General features: G+C 39.0%; 1 protein-coding gene across 12 annotated transcripts in view; it reads right to left on the reverse strand.

The window, feature by feature from the left end:
- Positions 1-20,008, reverse strand: part of cacna1ab (calcium channel, voltage-dependent, P/Q type, alpha 1A subunit, b) — a gene marked incomplete at its 5' end in the record, with an annotated part of 93,529 nt that extends 73,521 nt beyond the window's left edge. For 7 of the 12 annotated variants that reach the window (XM_014022051.1, XM_014022049.1, XM_014022052.1 and 4 more), the window contains 17 exon segments: positions 4,014-4,016; positions 4,904-5,010; positions 5,294-5,353; positions 6,326-6,455; positions 6,622-6,751; positions 8,302-8,609; positions 10,102-10,688; positions 12,773-12,926; positions 13,501-13,607; positions 13,716-13,783; positions 14,900-15,020; positions 15,849-15,921; positions 16,054-16,185; positions 16,876-16,988; positions 18,071-18,183; positions 19,643-19,840; positions 19,975-20,008. In XM_014022051.1, the coding sequence (XP_013877505.1) occupies positions 4,014-4,016; positions 4,904-5,010; positions 5,294-5,353; positions 6,326-6,455; positions 6,622-6,751; positions 8,302-8,609; positions 10,102-10,688; positions 12,773-12,926; positions 13,501-13,607; positions 13,716-13,783; positions 14,900-15,020; positions 15,849-15,921; positions 16,054-16,185; positions 16,876-16,988; positions 18,071-18,183; positions 19,643-19,840; positions 19,975-20,008 (2,438 nt within the window). 12 annotated transcript variants of the gene reach the window in all.

The raw sequence follows: 20,008 nt of genomic DNA on the forward strand, positions 1-20,008 counted from the left end.
ATATATATATACACAATATATATACATTTTTTTGCGTGGGTGCTCACATTATATTTTAAATGCGACCTCCATCTGACTTCAGTGTGAACTCTCGACGGCCCTGATGTGACCTGCATGTGCAGAAAATGACGTGACATCACATTCAGCTGGCTGTTTACAGAAGTAAATATGGATGCTTCATGTTAGTATTCCAGTTCTGAAGTTGCTGTGCAATCAGGGCCAATTAAATAATTATCTAACATGTTTGCTCAGTGTTTACATTTGAACCTGCCTCTGGCCGGCTGCTCCGGTGCGGCGTGTATTTATGGAACAGGAGCGACGTGATGGGAATAAAGTATCGATGCAGTAACTTTAGCATCGATTTGGTCTGAGACCGATGTTACAAACATTTGTTTTTGTGGATTCTCAGTCATTCAGGACTTGGAAAATTAAAAGAAGAAAGATAAAGCAACTGGACTTCTGTTCTGTAGATGATGTGTGGAGCTACAAGATTTAAACTGCATGACTCCAGGTTGGTAGCATTATTCCTTGGCCCGATGCGCTCACCCAAACCTTACTGACGTAAATGTCAGATGAAATATATCATGAGCGATCAGACTCAGGTCGCTTTGAAAATCATCTGATATGTGTCCGATTTAGTACCGCATACTGAAAAGGCTTAGGTCTAAAAAAAAAAAAAATTTTTTTTGCATTTAGACTGTCAGGAAAAATATCCGATACGGGTCGCATGGGGCAAAAAAAAAAGTCTACATTTGCCTGTAGTGTGAATGTAGCCAAGATTCATCAATATTTAATACATAAAGAATGTTCTAAGTGTGAAACTGACTGTCTTCAGCATATATCTGCCTGATGTTGTTTACTGTATCACACATTAAGTTCAAGTTCATGCAGCCACCAAAGCAGGCATGCACTGCACTTCTACAGAGTCGAGGAAAATGAAACTTGTCTTTCTCAGCTACATGCCACACCATCTTTATTTTCAGATAACAAACACTCGTCCGATCCTTCTGAACTGCATCTATCGCACATATTATTTCGTTTGCATCTGTATGCTCCCTCGATACGACAAATCATTCGACCCAGCACACCCTGCCCCCAGCATGCCTTCCTCTTTCCCTCCCATCTGCTGTGCTTTCTCAGGTCGTGCAAAGGAAGGAGAGTGAAATACCTGTTCCTCCGGGCTCGTTACCTAGTGAGAATGGCAGACCTGTGTGTTTGTGTGTTAGTGTTTGCGTGTCTGTTGGTAAAAGAAAGGAGGGAAGAGGCGAGGTGATGTCCTCTCTGTGGCGTATGGATAGCCTGGGCACTTAAAGGGTTAAAGGTGTCTGAGTTGCCCTCACCCCCACAAACTGATCGACTGAGACCTTCAGCGAGGAGGATGGGGATGAATGAGGAAGAGTGGCTAGATGTTAATGGGTCATGTTGAAAAATGTGTTTGATTGATGGAGGTTGAGCCAAAAAGAATTAAAAACAGGAGGGACTGCATCAGAAAAGGCCGCAGGCTGTGGAAATAATGACCCCTGGTATCTGTTTCTAACATACAGCACAAAAATTAACTTGCATAAACTTGCTAAATGTAATGGAAAATACCACTCTGTGCTACGTCCTTTTTTAATCTAACTTGTAAAGTAAATATAACAGGTTGTATTCTAAACTTTTAATAAACTCCATACCCCAGTTTTTGATTCCTCTAACCATGAAAGTCTCATAAATTTACATATAAACAGTACACAGATGAGACCATAAAATATGTAAAACTTGATGAAGAAACATATAAAAATGTTAATTTGCCAGCTTATTCTGATCTGAAACTTAAACGTTTGTAATGTTGCGTAACTTTTAGATGTGCTCTCCATTCCGTAAAAATCTGGTGAAAGTAAGAGGGTCTACAATTTATTTTAGAAAAATCAAATGAGCATGTGGAGCAGCTCACTGTTTTTCACTCTGCTGACTCGTGACTGTGCAGCAACGCTCAGCTTTACCAGTGGCGATCTGATCTGATCAGAAAGACTGACGAGTCAATGCACAGAGAGGGGTGCAGTGACTGGTGCAATGTCAGCAACCTATCTCTGAATGTGGATAAAACTAAAGAGACGGCTAATGACTCCAGGAGAGATAACAAAGAGATAACAAAGTGACCACTCTCCACTAATCACCGATGGAGTCATTATCAAGTGCACTAACTTCTTCGATATTCCCTTGGAGAACCTCTTCTAGTCTCTTAATGATTTCATAATCTCAGCAGCATCTCTACTTTCTGTGAAGACTAAAAAAAGTTACCTCACAGAAGACATTCTCCTCACTTTCTACAGAACTATTAGGCTTGAGGAGTTGCATTCCTGACGGACCATGAGTCAAACTCAAGGCCCACTGGCCAAATGAGGCCTGCCACAATATTTCATATGGCCCGTGAGAGCTTCGAAGCTCTTTTAATGTCTTAAAATAACCATATGCTGCTTTAAAGCCATCGTTGACCATAAACTACATCTCCCATAATGCATGTTGATTATTTTACCCACAAACAGACGGTATTCCACCACTAGGTGGAGGTGCACAGAGTTCAAAAGTAGACAGTACTGGCACAATTCACAGTATAAAATTTCCATTTTGCTGTATTTTTATTGTCTATTTTTGCTGCGGCCCAGCTGAACTGGGAAGTGGAATATTCCCACTCACAACTTGTAAATTTAAACTAGAACGACCCCTCCAATGGGAATTCCCAGTCCGAAAATACAAGTTCAGAATTGAAGATGACGACTACCCATCACAACTCAGTAGTGAGTGAAACTCTTACTTCTACTTTTAACAGTATTTCTGTATTATTTATTTCACATTAAGTCAGTTGAAGTAGTACTACTGTACTAACACTTTTCAGTGTTTATAAGAGGATGTGTTAAAATGTTTCTATGCAGGAAATACCACGTAGAGTTCAGTTATTGTATGTTAGCGGTGCTCAGCTGTAGCAGCGAGACGAGGAATAAGAAGTTTAGTTGAAGTTAAACACGAAACGTAATAGTTAATTACATCTGGCCCATTAAGGGCCACCGTAATGCTCATGGGGCCCTTGGTGAAAATGTGTTTGACAGCCCTGCCTGCATTAGACCTAATTGCTCTTTGACAAATTACTATAATTTGGTTCTTCAGCAAATGTCTGCACTATTGATAAGCTTTTTTTTGCACTTTTCCCTTCATTTTTGCACCTTATTGGGAAGATCTTTGCAGATTTCCTTGTCTGTACTAGATGCACGGCCAATATGGTCATGTCATGTCTGCATACATTTAAAGTAAAGCAGTAGTGATAAACACATAAAGACACATCTCTTTACATATTGCTACTACGACACTAGCGCTCATCATCAGAGGAGACGTCCGCGTCTTTTATCTAGGCTTTCCAGCGACAAGCCCCTACTTGGGAGCGGCTACGTATGCTGTGTTTTTGGGAAATTGTAGTCGGTGAGTTTACTACTTTGTTTTACTACTTCTGTGATATTACTACTACTTCTACTTTCTGTTATCTTCTTTGCCAGTAGAAACAGCCGGTTGTTTGTCACGTGACTCCCGTGATGCGAAAAATGTTTTTCCATTGCAGTTTTGCGAAAAACACCAATTTCGATACGGCCGAAAAACCACCTCATCCTAGCGCAAAAACATTTTGTCGACGTGACGTGTTTCCATTGAACAAATTTGTTTTCAAAATTCTAATTTGCGCATTTTCATGGTCTATGGAAACGCAGCTAGTAAAAGTCTTTCTGACTTGAACTCAAAGCCTATTTGTCTCATTACTAAGTTTGCTGTATGTTAGGAATAAGAAGGGTGTGAGAGGAATGTCTTGGGACCATCAGGAACAGAGAGAAAATGGAGCTCAAATGAGGAGGGAAAGGAAAAAAGGAATCTGAAGAGGAAATATGGGATCAGTAAGGAGGACTAAGGCTGTAGGAGGAGTGTTGGTAAGAAAGCCTTTGGTGGACAAGTTTAGGGATGTGGATGCAGAAGAAGAGAAAGGGATGACTCACGGCCTGGTCGGAGGAAATATCAGAGCGCCAATGGTTGGAAAACAGGGAGAAGAAGGAAACGGGAGCAAGGTAGATTGGGAGGAAACATGTTCATAAGGAGCACGTGGTGATTATTAATTTATTAGGTAATCAAACAGTAAAAAGGGATGATGTTAGGAAAAGGGTGTTTGCCATGATTGTTACTGGTTTTTTKGGGGGGGGGGGGTGCAGTTGAACTACACTCTTAAAAACTAATTAGGCTGTCAGCATTACTGCATAGATTGTTACAGGCAAATAGCCATCCATTAGAACACCTTTATGCAAACCATGACTGAAACTGGAAACCTCAGGTTACCTCTGGAGAGTCGTCCAAAATGGATTATCAAGAAAACATCATGAGGCCCTTTTAGGTTTTAGAGTGTAGGTCAAAATAGAAATATGAGGAACACATTTAGTTGAAGGATGTGTGGTGGTTATTGAGATGAAGGTGGCAATGAAACTCAGAGAAAGACCTGTTGATAAAATGTCACAAACGACGGTGACTAGTAATGAAACAGACAGTACTGGATGAAGAAACGGAAAAATGACGTCCTCCAGAAAAAGGAAACAAACTAAAAGTAAACACAAAGACTAACGCAACATCTGAAATAAGAAAAACAAAGAATAACATTGAGGGAAGTACTTTGAGACATAAGAAAACATAACATAAAGTAGACAACAGGAAGCGAGTGGTGAAGAAAGAACAAAAAAAAGATGATTTCTGACGTACAGCCGGCTAGCAACGTCCCGGTGTACGGAGTGTACGAGGCTGAGCAACCAGGGTCTTTCTGTGGATCGTGGAATGTGTGTGTGTATATGTGTGTGTGCATGGTGAAGGGGATGAAGGTGAGGGGGTGGTGGGGGACACTTACGTGAAGGCGAAGGCCACCAGAGCACCACTAACCACTATAAAGTCCAGAATGTTCCACAAGTCACGGAAGTAAGATCCTTGGTGGAGGAACAAGCCCAGCACCACCATCTGGAAGACATGACGTTTGCTCAGAACAACATACTGTTTGTCCGTATACACATGCACTTTTAGAACCGGCATGAACATTCACATGCAAGTCACTGTAACTTACACAAACACACCGGTTATCAGACAAAAAAAAAAAAAAAAAGAAAACATCACAAAAAAGTAAAAAGTGCTCATTGTGACGTCTAACTAGTTAAAAGGAATCATTTAGTACAAATAAAACAAATATTCTAACATAATCACCACAAACATCCAGGCCGGCACTAACACACTGATACTTTGTTACCTTGATCAACATTTCAAATGTGAAGACACCTGTGAAAACGTAGTCAAAATAACGCAGCACCTGCAGAGGAGCACAACACCATGACTTGTTATTATTCTATAAAATAAAGGACAGGAGAAGAACCAAACTGGTGTATAAAAAAGTAACAAACTGAGAACATGATGTCAGCAGGGATAGACATTAATCTAACTCTAATTGTCTTTTTAAATCACACAGTTCAAAGTGTGCATTGTCTAATCTGTCATGTTTTTTTTACTTATTCAGGAACACTTTTTGTCACACTTTGTTTCTTTTTCTGTGTGGTAATCATTGTTTGCTGTAAAACATAATGGTCTGTGATGAGTATTTCCAGCAAATTCAATATGAACACCAGAGGCCACCGTGAAAAAAACCACACGATTTTTCTGCATACAGGGGTTAAACAATGAAAGTGAAACACCTGGTTTTAGACCATAACATCCCTTTCAGACAGCTTCCTCTTGCGTCCACAGTTAATCCWGTTGGATGTGGTTGGTCCTTCTTGGTGGTATGCTGACATTACCCTAGATACTGTGGCTCTTGATGCATCACAAAGACTTGCTGTCTTGGTCACAGATGCACCAGCAAGACGTGCATCAACACTTTGTCCCCTTTTGAACTCTGGTACGTCACCCATAATGATGTGTGCGTTGCAATGTTTTGAGCCAAACTGTGCTCTTACCCTGCTAATTGAACCTTCACACTCTGCTCTTACTGGTGCAATGTGCAATTAATGAATATTTCCACCAGGCTGGTCCAATTTAGCCATTAAACCTCCCACACTAAAATGACAGGTGTTTCAGTTTCAATGTCTAAACCCTGTAGCTGCAAGAAAAAAAAGCTACATATCCAATAAAAGATGGAAAATTATAGAAAAACCTTTCCCAGCGAGGCTCACGAGGAATCATCAGAAAGAGTTTACTTGTAGTTACACTTTCGCGAGACTTTTTGATTTATTATGCGCTCACAGATGAGAGAACTGACAGCACACACATACACAGCGTAATGTCTCACATTGTTTCGTGGTGAGTCAGGCTTGACGGGGTCCTCTGCAGCGAGGGCGATACTGCTCATTGCAATGACAGACAGGATGCTGAACTCAAAGTATTTCAGAGTCAAGATGTAGTGACAGCACCTTCGGAACCTGATGCAAACACATAAATGCTGCATGTTTACACAACATTGTTCATGAAACACGGTGTTTTTTTATTAAGCAAAAAAAAAAAAAAACAACTTTAAAGAGCATTCAATCTCGTAAGTCAACTTTTTGAGTTTGACCCAGATTTTGCAGACATAACGTTTAAACTCACGGGTTGGTGGTAGACAGTATGAAGCAGGAACTGAAGGGTGGCATGCGTTTAGGGCTGTCTTCATCTTCACCTTCGTCCTCCCCCTCCTTCTCCTCGCTCTTCTTCTGGTCAGTGTTGGCGTTCTTGTTCACTGAGCACAACAGGGAAGGAAAGCAGAGAGGATAAACAAGTGACAGACTGACAGAAAGAGGTCAGATTCAGCGTGGAAAGAAAAAAACAAACATGAGACAGCTTCACCGGTTCTGTTCTGAAAACAAAGCTGAATAGAACTGAAGAGTTCTTTTATATCATGTCAAACAGTACAGTTCTCCGGTCCAGCTAAAATACTTTCTGACATTTAAAACCTTCGGATGGAAATAATGCAAAAGATTGCAAGTATCTTACCTGTAAATAATTTTGGTGATAAACTTCAATAAAGTAACAAAATTTGTTTAGAAATTAGTTAGATTCAAACTTTCTACCAAATCCTTACCACCATTTTGTGAAATTGACTTATTCCCACTTGGGTTGGGTATTGAAAGGGTTTATTTCGATACCGGTGCTAAATTGATACTTTCAAAATGGTACCGGTTCCTAAACGATATTTAAATCGGTACTTTAAAAATAAATAAATAAAGCACACACACTCACACAGAGGTTTATAAAGCAATAACTATTTCTGAGTCAAAGTCAGACTTGAAATTGACCACCTTATTAACTTAAAACCATTAATAATTTGTCTTTGCACCAAATATTCTTAAAGCATTTGTTGTAGGTGGAAGTTTCTGCATCTTATTTTGTAAAGTGACACCACACTTTGGACCATTTTGCTTTCGACATCTCGACTATAATATATACAGTATAACTGTTAACTGCAGCGGCACCTGTTCAGCCCCTCTCCATGGACTCGGTTCGATTCACTTTGGGTCGGGTCGGTTCTGCTCAGTGTCTGTGTCTCCACGCAGTGGGTGTGATAATGTGCAGACCATACGCAGCGGCTTCAGCTTTTGTGTTAAAAATAATCATAAAATAAAATGAAAAAGCTGTTGTGGTCTTACCGTTCGGACTTCACTTTTATTTATTTATTTATTTTCACGGTGCTGTTTAGCTAAGTGCTTGTGTAACCATGGGCGGCCAGTATGCTGAAAACCTCCTGTGATCTGCTCAGCTTCATCTCCTTCACCTCTCTCCAGGAAGTGTTTACAAGTTCTGCCTTTTTCATAAAGGCAGTGTTATTTCACCATGTCGTCGTATCGCACTGCGTGCTCGTATTCCTAAACAAAATCAGCTCTCTCCAGGAGCAAATTTGCTGTCAGTAAATCCAAGAGTTAATCCACGGGCAGAATTCTGCTGAAGTTAAAATCGTAAGCGTGCTGTGCTCGCTTCTACCCGAACCACCGGAGAGGAGGTTCTGAGACAGCCCGGCTGCGGAGCGTGCTTGGAGAGGCGCATTGGACCGAGACCGAGCCAAGATGAACCGCGGACAAGAAAGTCCGTGGAGATTGTGTGCCGCGGCTGTCACTGTTAACAGTGAACACCAGAGGGTGCAAATTAACAGCTTTCTTTGAGGCACCGAAATAAAGCACCGAAGTTAGAGATGTGTTTCGGTCCATGCACTACCGTGGATGTTTGCCCCAGTGCCATAATAGAACCGAGTTTCGGTACCCAACTCTAATTCCCACAGGGTTTCATAATGCTCACCTTGCAAGATGGCATTAGTAGAAGGGTACGGGTAGACGGGGGGCATGTCTATCGCTGTGTAGTCGGGTTTGGCCATGCTGGTCAGGATCAGGCTATCCATGCTGTGGAGCAGGGTGTGGGTGTCAGCGTCGTGGCAGTTCAGCAGGTTGTTCAGGTGGTCAGGGTGATCCGGGTGGTCGGGTGGGAGGGCATAAGGGTGTTCATGGGCACTGGCCAGCTTGCTGTTGTTGCGGAAATTGTCAAGGTCTTCGTTATACTGCTGTATGGGTCGAGTGGTAGAGAGGCTGGGACCGGTGCTGCAGTGCTCCCTGAAGGCAAAAATAAATAAATAGATAAATAAATAAATAAATAAATGAAGGGCCAGGGTGCATAAAAACGGGTAAAAAATGATGGCAAATAAAGAATAAAATGATAAAAGAGGGGAACATAAAATGACAAAGGAAAAGGGGTATGAAACATTAATAAAAACAATATACATTGTCAAATTAAACATTGCTCACCTAATTCTAAAAATAACTATTTGAATAATATTTAAACTTTATCTAAAGCCTTGCATGTAAAGTCAAAATAATTCCTGCTCAAAGACATTTTGCCTTACTTAAAAAACTAAGTTTTGACTGATTGCTTATTGTTAAAATTGTTGTTTAGTAATCACTTAACCACTTTCTGAACTAGTTTACTCTAGGCTGTATAAACTGTGTTGTTACATTTTACTGTCTTTGATGTTATTTTATTTCTTTATCAATTCAATTATTTTTATAATAAAATTTTAAAAGAAAAATGCATTCTCTCCTCCTTATTTGGTTAAACATTGTGATAAGAATTCCCTGTGACCACATACTCAGCTTCAGCTTCTGAGTCGATAACAGAAAGGTGAGCAAATAAAGTAATTATTGATCAGTAAAACTGACTCATCTTTAACAAGAGTAAATATGTAGCTGAGTAGAAAAAAATAATTATTACCCTTATTTTCCTCACTCCCATCTTGCATATTAAAGACACTCGATCAAAAACGAAAAAAGTTTTCACCAATTACAATTACATGACCAGTTTCTTTCAGAAGTGTCTGTAATCCATATGGATAATATGGCAAATAAAATATGACCCATCACATCGAAACGAGGATTAAGTCTAAAAGTGGTATATGTAGAAATAGGCAAATATAGTGTTTTGATTAAAGCACTTACAAAAATTGCATTTTGTCAAAATATAACAAATAAAAACCTTCTCAATGTTTCATTTGAATGAACTGTGTGAAATATAATCATAAAAAAATTAAGCACTTTTTTGAGCAGAAGCAACAAAAATACTGATTTTGAGGAAAAATGCCTTAAAATTTTGAGATTTTCCTTGTGAGCTAGCAATGTTTTTGTTTCTTTCCAACTGCGAAATGTCAATATTCAAATACTATGAGGTTTCCTGTTCATAATGAAATGAAAAAATTCTCATAAAAATTACATAAAATTTGGATTCCAACCAAATATTAATGTATTATCATAACCAACAAGACAAATTAGGGCATATCTCTTGTTCTGTTTATGATATCAGGATGATCCAGGTATCAAAATGTAGCTTTTAAAGCCAGGAATATGAAAATGTAATTAGGTCATTTTGACCAAATTTGATTTAATCCTCAGTTTGATATGATGGGTCACCTATGCAGAAATTCTGTCAGTAGATTTTTCTACTAAACCAACAGGAAAAAAAAATTGTCTGCCTACAGTGTCACTATAGATTAAAACTTCTTTCCTGGTTGTTCCTTTAGGCACGTGAATAATAAAAATTAAAACAGTTACTTACTTTCTGGTGCGATGACCTCGACATCGTTCCAGGTGGCGATGCCGTCTCGCCTTCCGTCCTTCTTCTTCACTTTTCTCTCCTTCACCTTCCGTCCCCCTGCACTGATGTCTTCTGCCCTCCTCCCCGTCCCCGAGCGCCCTGCGGTGCTGTCTGGACCGCCTCTGCTCGTTGTGCTCCTCTCCGCCCTCGCAATGAGGAGAGCTGCTGCACGCCTCCCTGTGCTCCCTGTTCCTGTGCCGGTGGCCCCGGTGGCTTCGGTGGCTGCGCACCTCCTCGTCCTGGCGGGGCTCCACGCTCCCTCCCAGAGACGTGCAGCTGAAACCGTGCTCCATGTGAGTCTCCGTCGGCCGAGGAGCGTCTACGGTGTCTGCGCCGGAGGCTTTCTGGCGGTGGCGGTGGTGATAGTGGCAGTGGTGAGCGGCACGGCGGCAGTGGTCGATGTCCTGGCGCCGATACTGCTGGTCCAGAGGCAGCTCACCAGGTTGGGTCTTGTTGGTGTTGTTGTTTCGATTGTCCTGTGGGTTCACCACCAGGGGCCTATCCAGGTGGGTTTTCACGTCACCACGTCCTTTCCGTGGAAACGACACCTGAGTCGGGGTGATATGGCGTTAACAGCTCAGTTACATATTTTAGAATTTCTTCATAGGAAATAGTTTTTTCATTATTAAAAGAAAGTTTGTATAACACGACGATTGCGGGGCAGTAGAAGTAGGAAGACATCTTTAGTGCACAGACTCTGGTTCCAAAAACACAACAAGGCAGCTTCTGTAAACCAGGTCCTGTCGGCTTTAGTTTCCAATGACAAGAAAATGTTGGAAAGTTTGGTCTATAAAATATACACTCTATAGATGTAATGCCGGTTTTCATACATCAAGTTTCAGTGTGTAACATTTCGGTCCTTCTAGTGGCATTCGTCGTCTTTCTTCACTTATAGAAAATGCTATACCCCATTAAAAACATTTATACACCAAACATTTTGCAGACATCTTCATTGATTTTTTTCCAAAGAGATTGTGCGATGGTTAGTTGGATGTGCTTTTCCACGGGTGCCACAAGATGTCACTACGTCACACTTTAAGACCTTTAATGTATGCAGACCCTAGGATTTGAAGCAAAGCTCAAGCCCCCACCCAGTTCTCTTGCAGAAGCCACACATGGATACAGTTCAGCAGTCAGTCATTTTTGGCTCCACATAAACAGTTTAAATTCAAAACTGTTATGATTTCTTTCTTTTTTTTGTCACAGAGCCAAAAATTGCCAAAGCAGCTTCTTAAGCAAACATACGGTTTGCTGAGCAAAATCCAGTTGACTCCCAATCGCCTTTTAACTCAAATTCCTTTTTCAGTCCGCTCCTGTTTTGAGTTGCCTTCCGTCTTAGAGTCTAGCTCTGGATTTCTCAGCATGCCCCACTTTAATAATGCATTGCTCCCAAACAGGCAGCATCAAGTCGGCCCACATAGCAGTGCAGCGGTAATAAATTTTCACGAGCTTAAAGGGATATTACACCCTGGAATTAAAACATCTGGTGAGTACAGCATGACCCAGAACACACAGCATAAAAAACAGGTCACACCACTCTGTTAGAAGAGACTTTTTAGTGCACAGGAATACACACTTCAACACAGATGGGCCAAAATGCAATTATAGAATAATTTTATATTTTGGGAGAAAAGCCCAAACTGACCTTACTGTTTGAAACATTCACGTAGTTTCAATGCAATTAAAAATCAGGAAATCTTTATGGACAGGTCTAGCTTTGATTTGTTGTTTCAATAAATAAATCTTTGTTGAGAAAACTCAACACTTCATTTTTTTTACAGTGCAGAAACATCTTTCACGATGAATTCAAACATATTTAATTTTGTAACGAGTAACTAGGTGTTACATTTTAAAATAAAGCAGTATCATTTTTAGCTTTAAAATGCAATGAAATAAAAGTAAAAGTAGCTATTTAAAAAATAATTGGTGAAATTATAAATCCTCAAACAAACTACTTAAGTACTGTAACGAAGTAAATGTACTTTGTTCCTATAAACCTCTGCCTTTAAAGGGATCCCCGATTAGTTGTAACATTGGACTTTATTTAGTAAACATATATTGAAACTGTAAAATAAAGACTGTAAAAATACTGTAGGATGTTTAGTTTTTATAATTTTTAAACTAAAAGTTAAAAAATATATTACACTGATGGGGCCATTTTATTTACATGCAAAGCATTCTGGGTAAATGATGATGTGGATAGGTCCTCGGTGTAAGCGAGCTATATCCACCCTGAAGGTTAATCTTGGACAATATCTGATGATCGACTCTTTTAAATGAAACCAGAGAGCGTTGACAGAGAGGAGAAGGTAGAAATGACTCAGCCTGGAACTGAAAATATAGATGGAGGACAACAGAGCTGCTTCATGGAAGAAGAACCTCAGCTTAGCCTGTTAGCTTTAGCGTTAGCCCCACTCAGTGCTACACATTCTCCTCTCGTCACTGAGGTCCTCCATCCACATGACAGAGAGGGGAAAGCAAAAATGACTCCTGCAACTGAAAATATGGATGGAGGACCTCAGTTTAGCTTGTTTGTCGCGCTAGCGCTGAGCTAATACATATAAGGCAATATAGCGTTGTTGCCTAAGACCGTGTGTATATATATGTATGTCTTGGGATGGGGACTCCTCACCTCCTCTCCCTCCCCTCCCACCTTCCAGTCATCCTGCTCCAGCTCGTTGTAGAGCGCCTCGCGGCTCGTCATCAGGTTTTGCCGCCGGATCTCGCTCGTTCTCTGCTCCCACACAGACTTATTGGTCTTAGCGTGGTTCTTCTGCTGCTCCTTGCTGTTGGCAGACGTGGAGAAATGAATGACAATAACCGCCACAGACCCAACCCAGCAGCTTTGAATTGTTCAAACGTTTGTGACTTTGAAAGTGGCAGTAGATTTATCGGAGCTTTGTTTTAAAGTGTCTCATTGTGAGCGTTTCTGCTGCAGGGAGCAGGTTTTAGACCGTCTGCCTCTCGCTTCTCGTCGCTCCATAAAGGCCCCCGTATCTCTACGCTTTTTCTTTTTGAACAATTGCCTAATCACATTCTGAAGGACGTTCTTGAGTTTGTCTGCATGCACAGTGTTGTGTGTGCATGAATGCCTGTCAGTCACAAATGTTCGAAAAGGCAGTTTTTTTAAGAAAAACAGGGCATAATTGAGTTTTTTTCCTGAATGTGTATAGAATTTCATTTAAAAAATAAAATGGACTCTTGTTTGTAAGGGTGTTAAGTATAAACATGAGAATAAATTTTGCAAACCTGCATGGATTAGAACTATTTAAATGCAAAGTTTGCATTTACACACAGGGTCTGTATATTTGTTTATATGTGTTTGTCTGTGTTTGATCATAATTAAATGTGTGTACTCACGCAGCGATAGACAAGTTGGCAGCAGACAGCGGGCTGACCTCTGCCACTTCCTTAGCCTTCTGCAGTGCTGTCTTTTGATTAGCTGCCTCTTCCTGTTCTTCTTCATCCTGTTGAAAAAGATGGAGTTTGTTACTGGTTTGACTTGTACAATAACATGGAGAAATAATTGGTCAAGCTTGACAAGCTAAACAGAAACAAACGGAAAGATCCCGTACCTTAGTAAGCTCCTGGGCGTTGGCCAGATTGTCAACAGCAATGGCCAAGAAGACATTCAGCAGAGTGTCTGTGGTGGTCAAAGTTATGGAAAATACTGATGTTTGTTAACAAGAGAAAGAGCTGATTGTTTCTCAGAAAGGAGCAAACTTGGTGGGGATGATACAGAAAAAGTCAGAAGGAATAGAACATGACAAAAAACGAGGATACAAATATGAAATTGGTTGCAAGGAACCAAAAAATTCAACTGAAAATAAGCTTTATAAAAGTTTGAAGGAACAGTTCAACAAAATTGCACATTTTTTGCTCTTTAAACCCAAACAATAAAGTCCAAATAAAACCAACCTTCCCTGTCAGCTGGTACCAGTACAAGATTTAAGTCCCGCCCCCTCCACGTAAACAAGTGGGACATTGTTAAAATAAAATAAAATAAAATAAAATAAAATAAGCCATAAGAAGACAAAAAAAACTGTACATAATGTGTTACACATGGAGTTTTTTTACATTATTTATTTAACCTTTATTTATCTGGTAAACTGTTTGAGAACCACTTCTCATTTACAAACATGACCTGGCACTGAGTGCATTGCAATATACAAACCTACATAATCCGCCATAGTAAAGTGATTGTAAATTTTAATCGTGATTGAAAAATTTAATCTATGCCCATGCAGCACTAAAATTATTCATAGTTAACTCGATTAATTTCACAGCCCTAAAATAAATATACCTGTAAATAGTTCTTTTTTTTGTTTGTTTTCAAGTTAGCTCTTACCTTGCAGCTTTCTGCTCAAGTATTCATTTTCTAATACATCTACTGTAGTTATTATTAATGCTCAAATGAAAGCTTGTAACATGATGGTTGTGTGTGGGAAAGAGAAGGTAGGACTTACAGCCCTAAATTGTTAGTGAGCAGATTCTCACTCCATTAAAAAAAAAAAGCATGGCAGCTCCCATATGCTGGATCTTCCTGCCTTCATTTCCAAACAAGAGGAAGCAGGAACCAATAATAGGGTCTATAATGTATACTATGAGGTCACTGGAGCAAACATAAAAGTTTTACAGCATATGATTTAACATTTACCATAGATGTGCTGTTTATTTTAGTTTAAAGTGATCAGTATATTTAGATCTATAAACAGTGTACATTTGCGTGTACTTCTATGAAAATGTAAAGGTAGGATACAGTTGCCAAAGAGTGTTAGAACAATGAAGAAGATAGAGAAGACCATCCCTTTGTCATTCACTCCTCCTTGGGACTCAATACCGTCATACATCACCATATTCCAGTCCTCTCCTGTCAGGATCTACAGAAAAATGAAGAAAACTACATTTTAATGCTAGAAAAATAAAACGTTTCTGGGGAAAATAAGTCAATGTCATAATAAAAACTGTTCAGAAGTGTTTTTTAAACATAAAATTTTGAAAATAAAACCAACAAAATGTATGTTGTATAAATTTATTCATTTAACTCAGCTTTAAATAATGTTATCCCCCCAAAAAAATAGTGGTTTGGTAAAGTCTGGGAAGTGTTTAATACTTTGTTTGAACAGGCTGTTTTTTTTTTATCTCCACTGAAAAATGTATTTTCTCTCACCACTTCATAAAGTTAACATTAACTACAGCTGACACCAATAATACAGTTAATTATTAACTTTATTTTATGCTGCTCTCATTATACAACATGCTTAAAGTTCATAACTTATGGTAAAAGTCATGATGTAAAAAAACAGTAGCCTGGTCATTTCTATGAACTTTTGAAAATACTAGTAAAAATGATCCCTCTAGTCTCATTCATGCGGATGATGGTAAAGATTGTGACCACAGCTAAACTAGAAAAAAAAACATTATTTGGTTGTTACATAATTGCATAAAACAAGCAATAGTTCAATAACGCTAAACATTTGGAAAATTATATTCTAAGTTTTAGTTATGAATTTGATACAGATGCTGATTGGAGAAAATTTTGTCTCAAAATTATTTTTTTGTTTTACATCTTATTTCATCTCTCTTTGTCATTTTGGAGAACATCTCTGGATGATGCCATAGGGGAAACTTTTAACTTTAACACAATAATTATGTCATAGATCCTGATATTTCATGTCTGAAAAGAGTCAAGACTCTTTGTTTCTTACCTGAAACACTGTCATGATCGCTGCTGCAAATGTGTCAAAATTAGTAGGTGGAGTTCCAGACTCAAAGTTAAATCTGCAAAAAGAAAAAAGAAAAAAGAAAAAAATATATATAAATATATAACAATGTGCAAACAAAAAGTAAAATGTAGTCATGCAATGTAAATATTGAGAAATGTCTTGTTTTAAAGTTTGTGCTGATACTGACTGTCCTCCGAATAGCTGCATCCCCAACAGGGCAAAAACCACAATGAAGAGGAAGAGGAGGAACAGCAAACTGACGATGGACTTCATGGAGTTGAGAAGAGAAACCACAAGATTTCGAAGTGGTGCCCAGTACCTGAGGACGAGGAAGACAAATGTGCAAAATGAAGATGAATTATCGAATAAAAAATGAAAGCAGAAATAAAAGTAAGGATAGGCATGAGTGCCAAAAAAGAAAAAGAAAAAGAAACTTTAAGGATGTAATAAAAATCAGGAATATGAAAAATGCAGTTGTTTGTGAGAATACCTTAAAAAAGTGGTGATGTTTCTGGATTACTCTTAATTTTGTTTTGCCTGTCGCTTGTTTTATCCTCTGATTGACTTCATATATTTTCATTTTGTGAAATAATTTGCATTCAAAGACTTGATCTCCTGCACTAAGTCTAGTAACTATCACAGAAAATGTGTGGCCCAAGTTTCCTATTGGCCTGCATAAAGCAAATCAGTGCCCATTTTAAAACAACAATTATCACATTGTACTGAGACATACAGTAACTATACAATCAGCCAACCAGGAAATCTGACCAAATCTCTTTCACTACTTTATCTTAGCATTATGCTCTTTTAGGTTTGTGAGCATTGTTCCTTATGTAAACGTGTATCCTGCATGAACCAAAACCAGATCAAAACTCTGTCTCCCAAAGACAGAGTCAAACAAAAGTCAAAATGCCAAGACATCAAAGGGATTAATACATTAGGACTGAAAAGTCAGCTTTTCTTATTTGTTCAATATTGAGCTAATGAATAGGCACAGAGTGAGACTTACTTGGTGACTTTAAAGATGCGCAGCAATCTCAGAGCTCGCAATACACTGATGCCAAAAGATGTGCCTGGTTTTATAGTGGCCCACACAACCTCAAAAACACTACCAACAATTACCTGAAAGGAGAGACAGTTAAATGTTAGTGTTCTTTTCCTCAAACACACCGTTGACATATTATTGTACCTCAAGGTTCTGCTTTTGGACCCTTTACTTTTCAGTATGTACATAAATGACTCTTGAAATTTGTCTACCTAAAGAAATGTTCCAGTTGTAAGTTGATGATATAGTTGTGTAACTTTTTGCAAAAACAAGCAGTATGTTGCACTAGATGGAACTTTAACATTAATGGAATAGAAGAGAGGAGGTTTATCTGGACATGTCCCACTAGATGGAGTCCTGGGAACGCCTTGGGATCACCCAGGAGGAGCTGGGAAGAAGGAAGCTTCCCTCGCAGCCCGACTAAGAAAAAGTGGTAGGTGATGTATGGATGGAACAGAACATTCGCAAATAAAAGTTCTAATTGCATATATTGTAATGAAAAATACATCGTATTTAGGGCCTTGCTTACAATACCCCAGATATTTTTAAAAACTGAAATATTCTGCTGTGTTTTTACCCCCTTTCCACAAGAGGGAGCTGAGCTGCAATGAAGCTCTCTGTCAAACTACTTTCTGGCATGGCCTATGGCAACAATCTCAGTTTTCTTGGCCACTATGCAGAGTTTGTGTCCTAAAAAAATGAGATGAGTGAAATTAGTTTTTTTTTCATTAGCGTAGCCAGACTCGACGAGGTAAGAAATTCAGTTATCTGGGAGCCAGCTATCCAGGTTCAGGTATGGATGCCGTTCCTAAGGAGGAGACCCCGGGGAACAGCTAAGACATATAGAGAGACTATGTTTCTCCGCTAGTCTGGGAACAATTTGTAATTCTCCTAGAAGGACTGGAAGAGGTGGCTGTTGGCCTTCCTCAAGCTGCCGATCCCGCAACCCGACTTCAGGACGAGCGGTAGGAAATGAATGGATAAATATTTTTTATGCAATTAACAAATGCCTCCTTATTGTGACATTGCACAATATAAATCTGTTTCTTAAATCTAAGAAGTGTTAGATTTTTTAACAAAACCTGATGGATTTGAGCTTCCTGTTTTCACTTAGTCACTGTGTGTGTGCGTGTGTGTGGGTGTGTGTTTGCGTGCTCACCGCACAGTCGAAGCGATTGAATGAGGAGTGGAAATAGGGCTGAATGCCCAGACCATACATCTTGATCATCATTTCAGACATGAATAAACCAAGGAAGATAAACTCTGCATAGACTAGAGGAGGAAGAAAGAGAGATGTAAGTAAAGAGGAAATGGAAATCAGATTGTTAGGGAAAAACTGGAGGATAAAAAGCAAAGCAAAACAAAACACAAAACAAAACAGAGCTTTGTAGAGAAAAACCTGATTAGAACATTTTAGCAGACAGTGAGCCAAGCCTGCAGAAAGGTATGCAAGAGTGTGAGTAACTTTCAAAGGTGGGCTGAATCAAGTGATGTACGGACACAAAGAAAAAACAGAATTTCATTTTCTAATAACACAAAAAATGAGCCAAGCATAAGCTGATTTCCTTGTACACGTGTGTATTCATGTTTGTTCAACTCAGCACCAACACGTCTACAGCTACATTCTAACTAAAGAATAGATAATTTGGATTTATTTAAGCTTATCAAGTAGAATTTGTTTTGTACAATGATTATGAATATATATATATATATATATATATATCATATACTGACATTGAGTTCTGCTACTTATTTCGTACTATTACCGTAAAGCTGCTATTGGCTACGATAACTGTATCAAGGCAGAAGATGAATGCCTTAAATCTACTGCAAATTCAATAGCACTCTTTAGAGGAAATGCACCATATGTATTTATACCATTTGTACACTTAATAGTACACTAAATAGTAAATGCTTTGTTTGCAAGTCCAGGAAGGAACAATAGATTTCAAGAATATAAACCTTTTAAAATAGGGTCAGGAAGAAAGCAAGAAGCATCAGCCTCAAGCATAAAATTAGCCAGCTGTCTAGCCTAAGATTTGCTGAGACTATAGTTGAGGAAAATAGTAATTTTTTGCATCAAATGCATTTAAATATGAAAACTACAATAATAATCAGAACCTAAAAAGACAAACAAAATCTTCAAACAAATACAAACCAGTGTTTCCCCTACCATTGTACAAGGAGGGAGGCCTGCCCCTAACAGAATGGGCCACCCCACCTAACACCCCCTCCATCCGTAAAGTTGAGGGGTTGTTTAAATTACAGGTGTAAATTCTGATGATGTGAACATTCACTCACTCCTAAGTCCATCTTGCTAATTTAATGATTGGCTTCTGCTCCAGGAGCGCAGATCATTTTCAGCAACATGCAGAAGCTTACGTGTATGGCAGGCCGTTTTTACATAAAATCAGCTTCACCATACTTACATTCCAGATATCTGAAATTGGTTTATGACTAGACGTACGTATTAGTTATTTAAGTGAGAGAGATAAATAAAATTCAACTAATGCAAATTCAATTGCAGACTTCTTCATGTTCTGTAATTTTTATTTTAAAAAAAGCTGCATTTACCTTTAATGATTAATGGTATTGTTTCTGATATCAATCTTCATTCTATGGTCAAAGCCCCCCCCCCCCCCCAACTACTCTAGGGGAAACACTGCAAACTGTATTAAAAGTACCAGCTGAATGTTTGATTGTGTACATTTACAGTAGTTTGTTTACTCACAGAGAAAGTCTGAGAGGAGCTCAGGCTGGTCATAATGCACCACAGCCACACAGATGGTGTTGAGACCCACCAAGCAGAGCACCGTCCAATAAAAGGCCTGCGTCTTCACCATCTTACGGATGAAGAACCGCATTCGACGCTCATTTTTACTGTAATTGGTGCCGTCCTTCCCGCTCTTTATACTAGAGCGTGCAAAACCTGAGGGAAAACAAACAAATGTTAAGACATTTTTTAAAATCTTGTTCCCTCTCGGTTAATTTTTTTTTTAAATTTTGAACTAAAAAAAGGAAAATATGTTTCTATACTTATTATCCATCTCTCTTTTTTCGTACCCACTGCATCCTCCATGTTGTCCTCCCCTTCCTC

Source organism: Austrofundulus limnaeus, unplaced genomic scaffold, assembly GCF_001266775.1.
Source record: "Austrofundulus limnaeus strain Quisiro unplaced genomic scaffold, Austrofundulus_limnaeus-1.0 Scaffold316, whole genome shotgun sequence".
In the NCBI taxonomy this organism is placed as follows: Eukaryota; Metazoa; Chordata; class Actinopteri; order Cyprinodontiformes; family Rivulidae; genus Austrofundulus; species Austrofundulus limnaeus.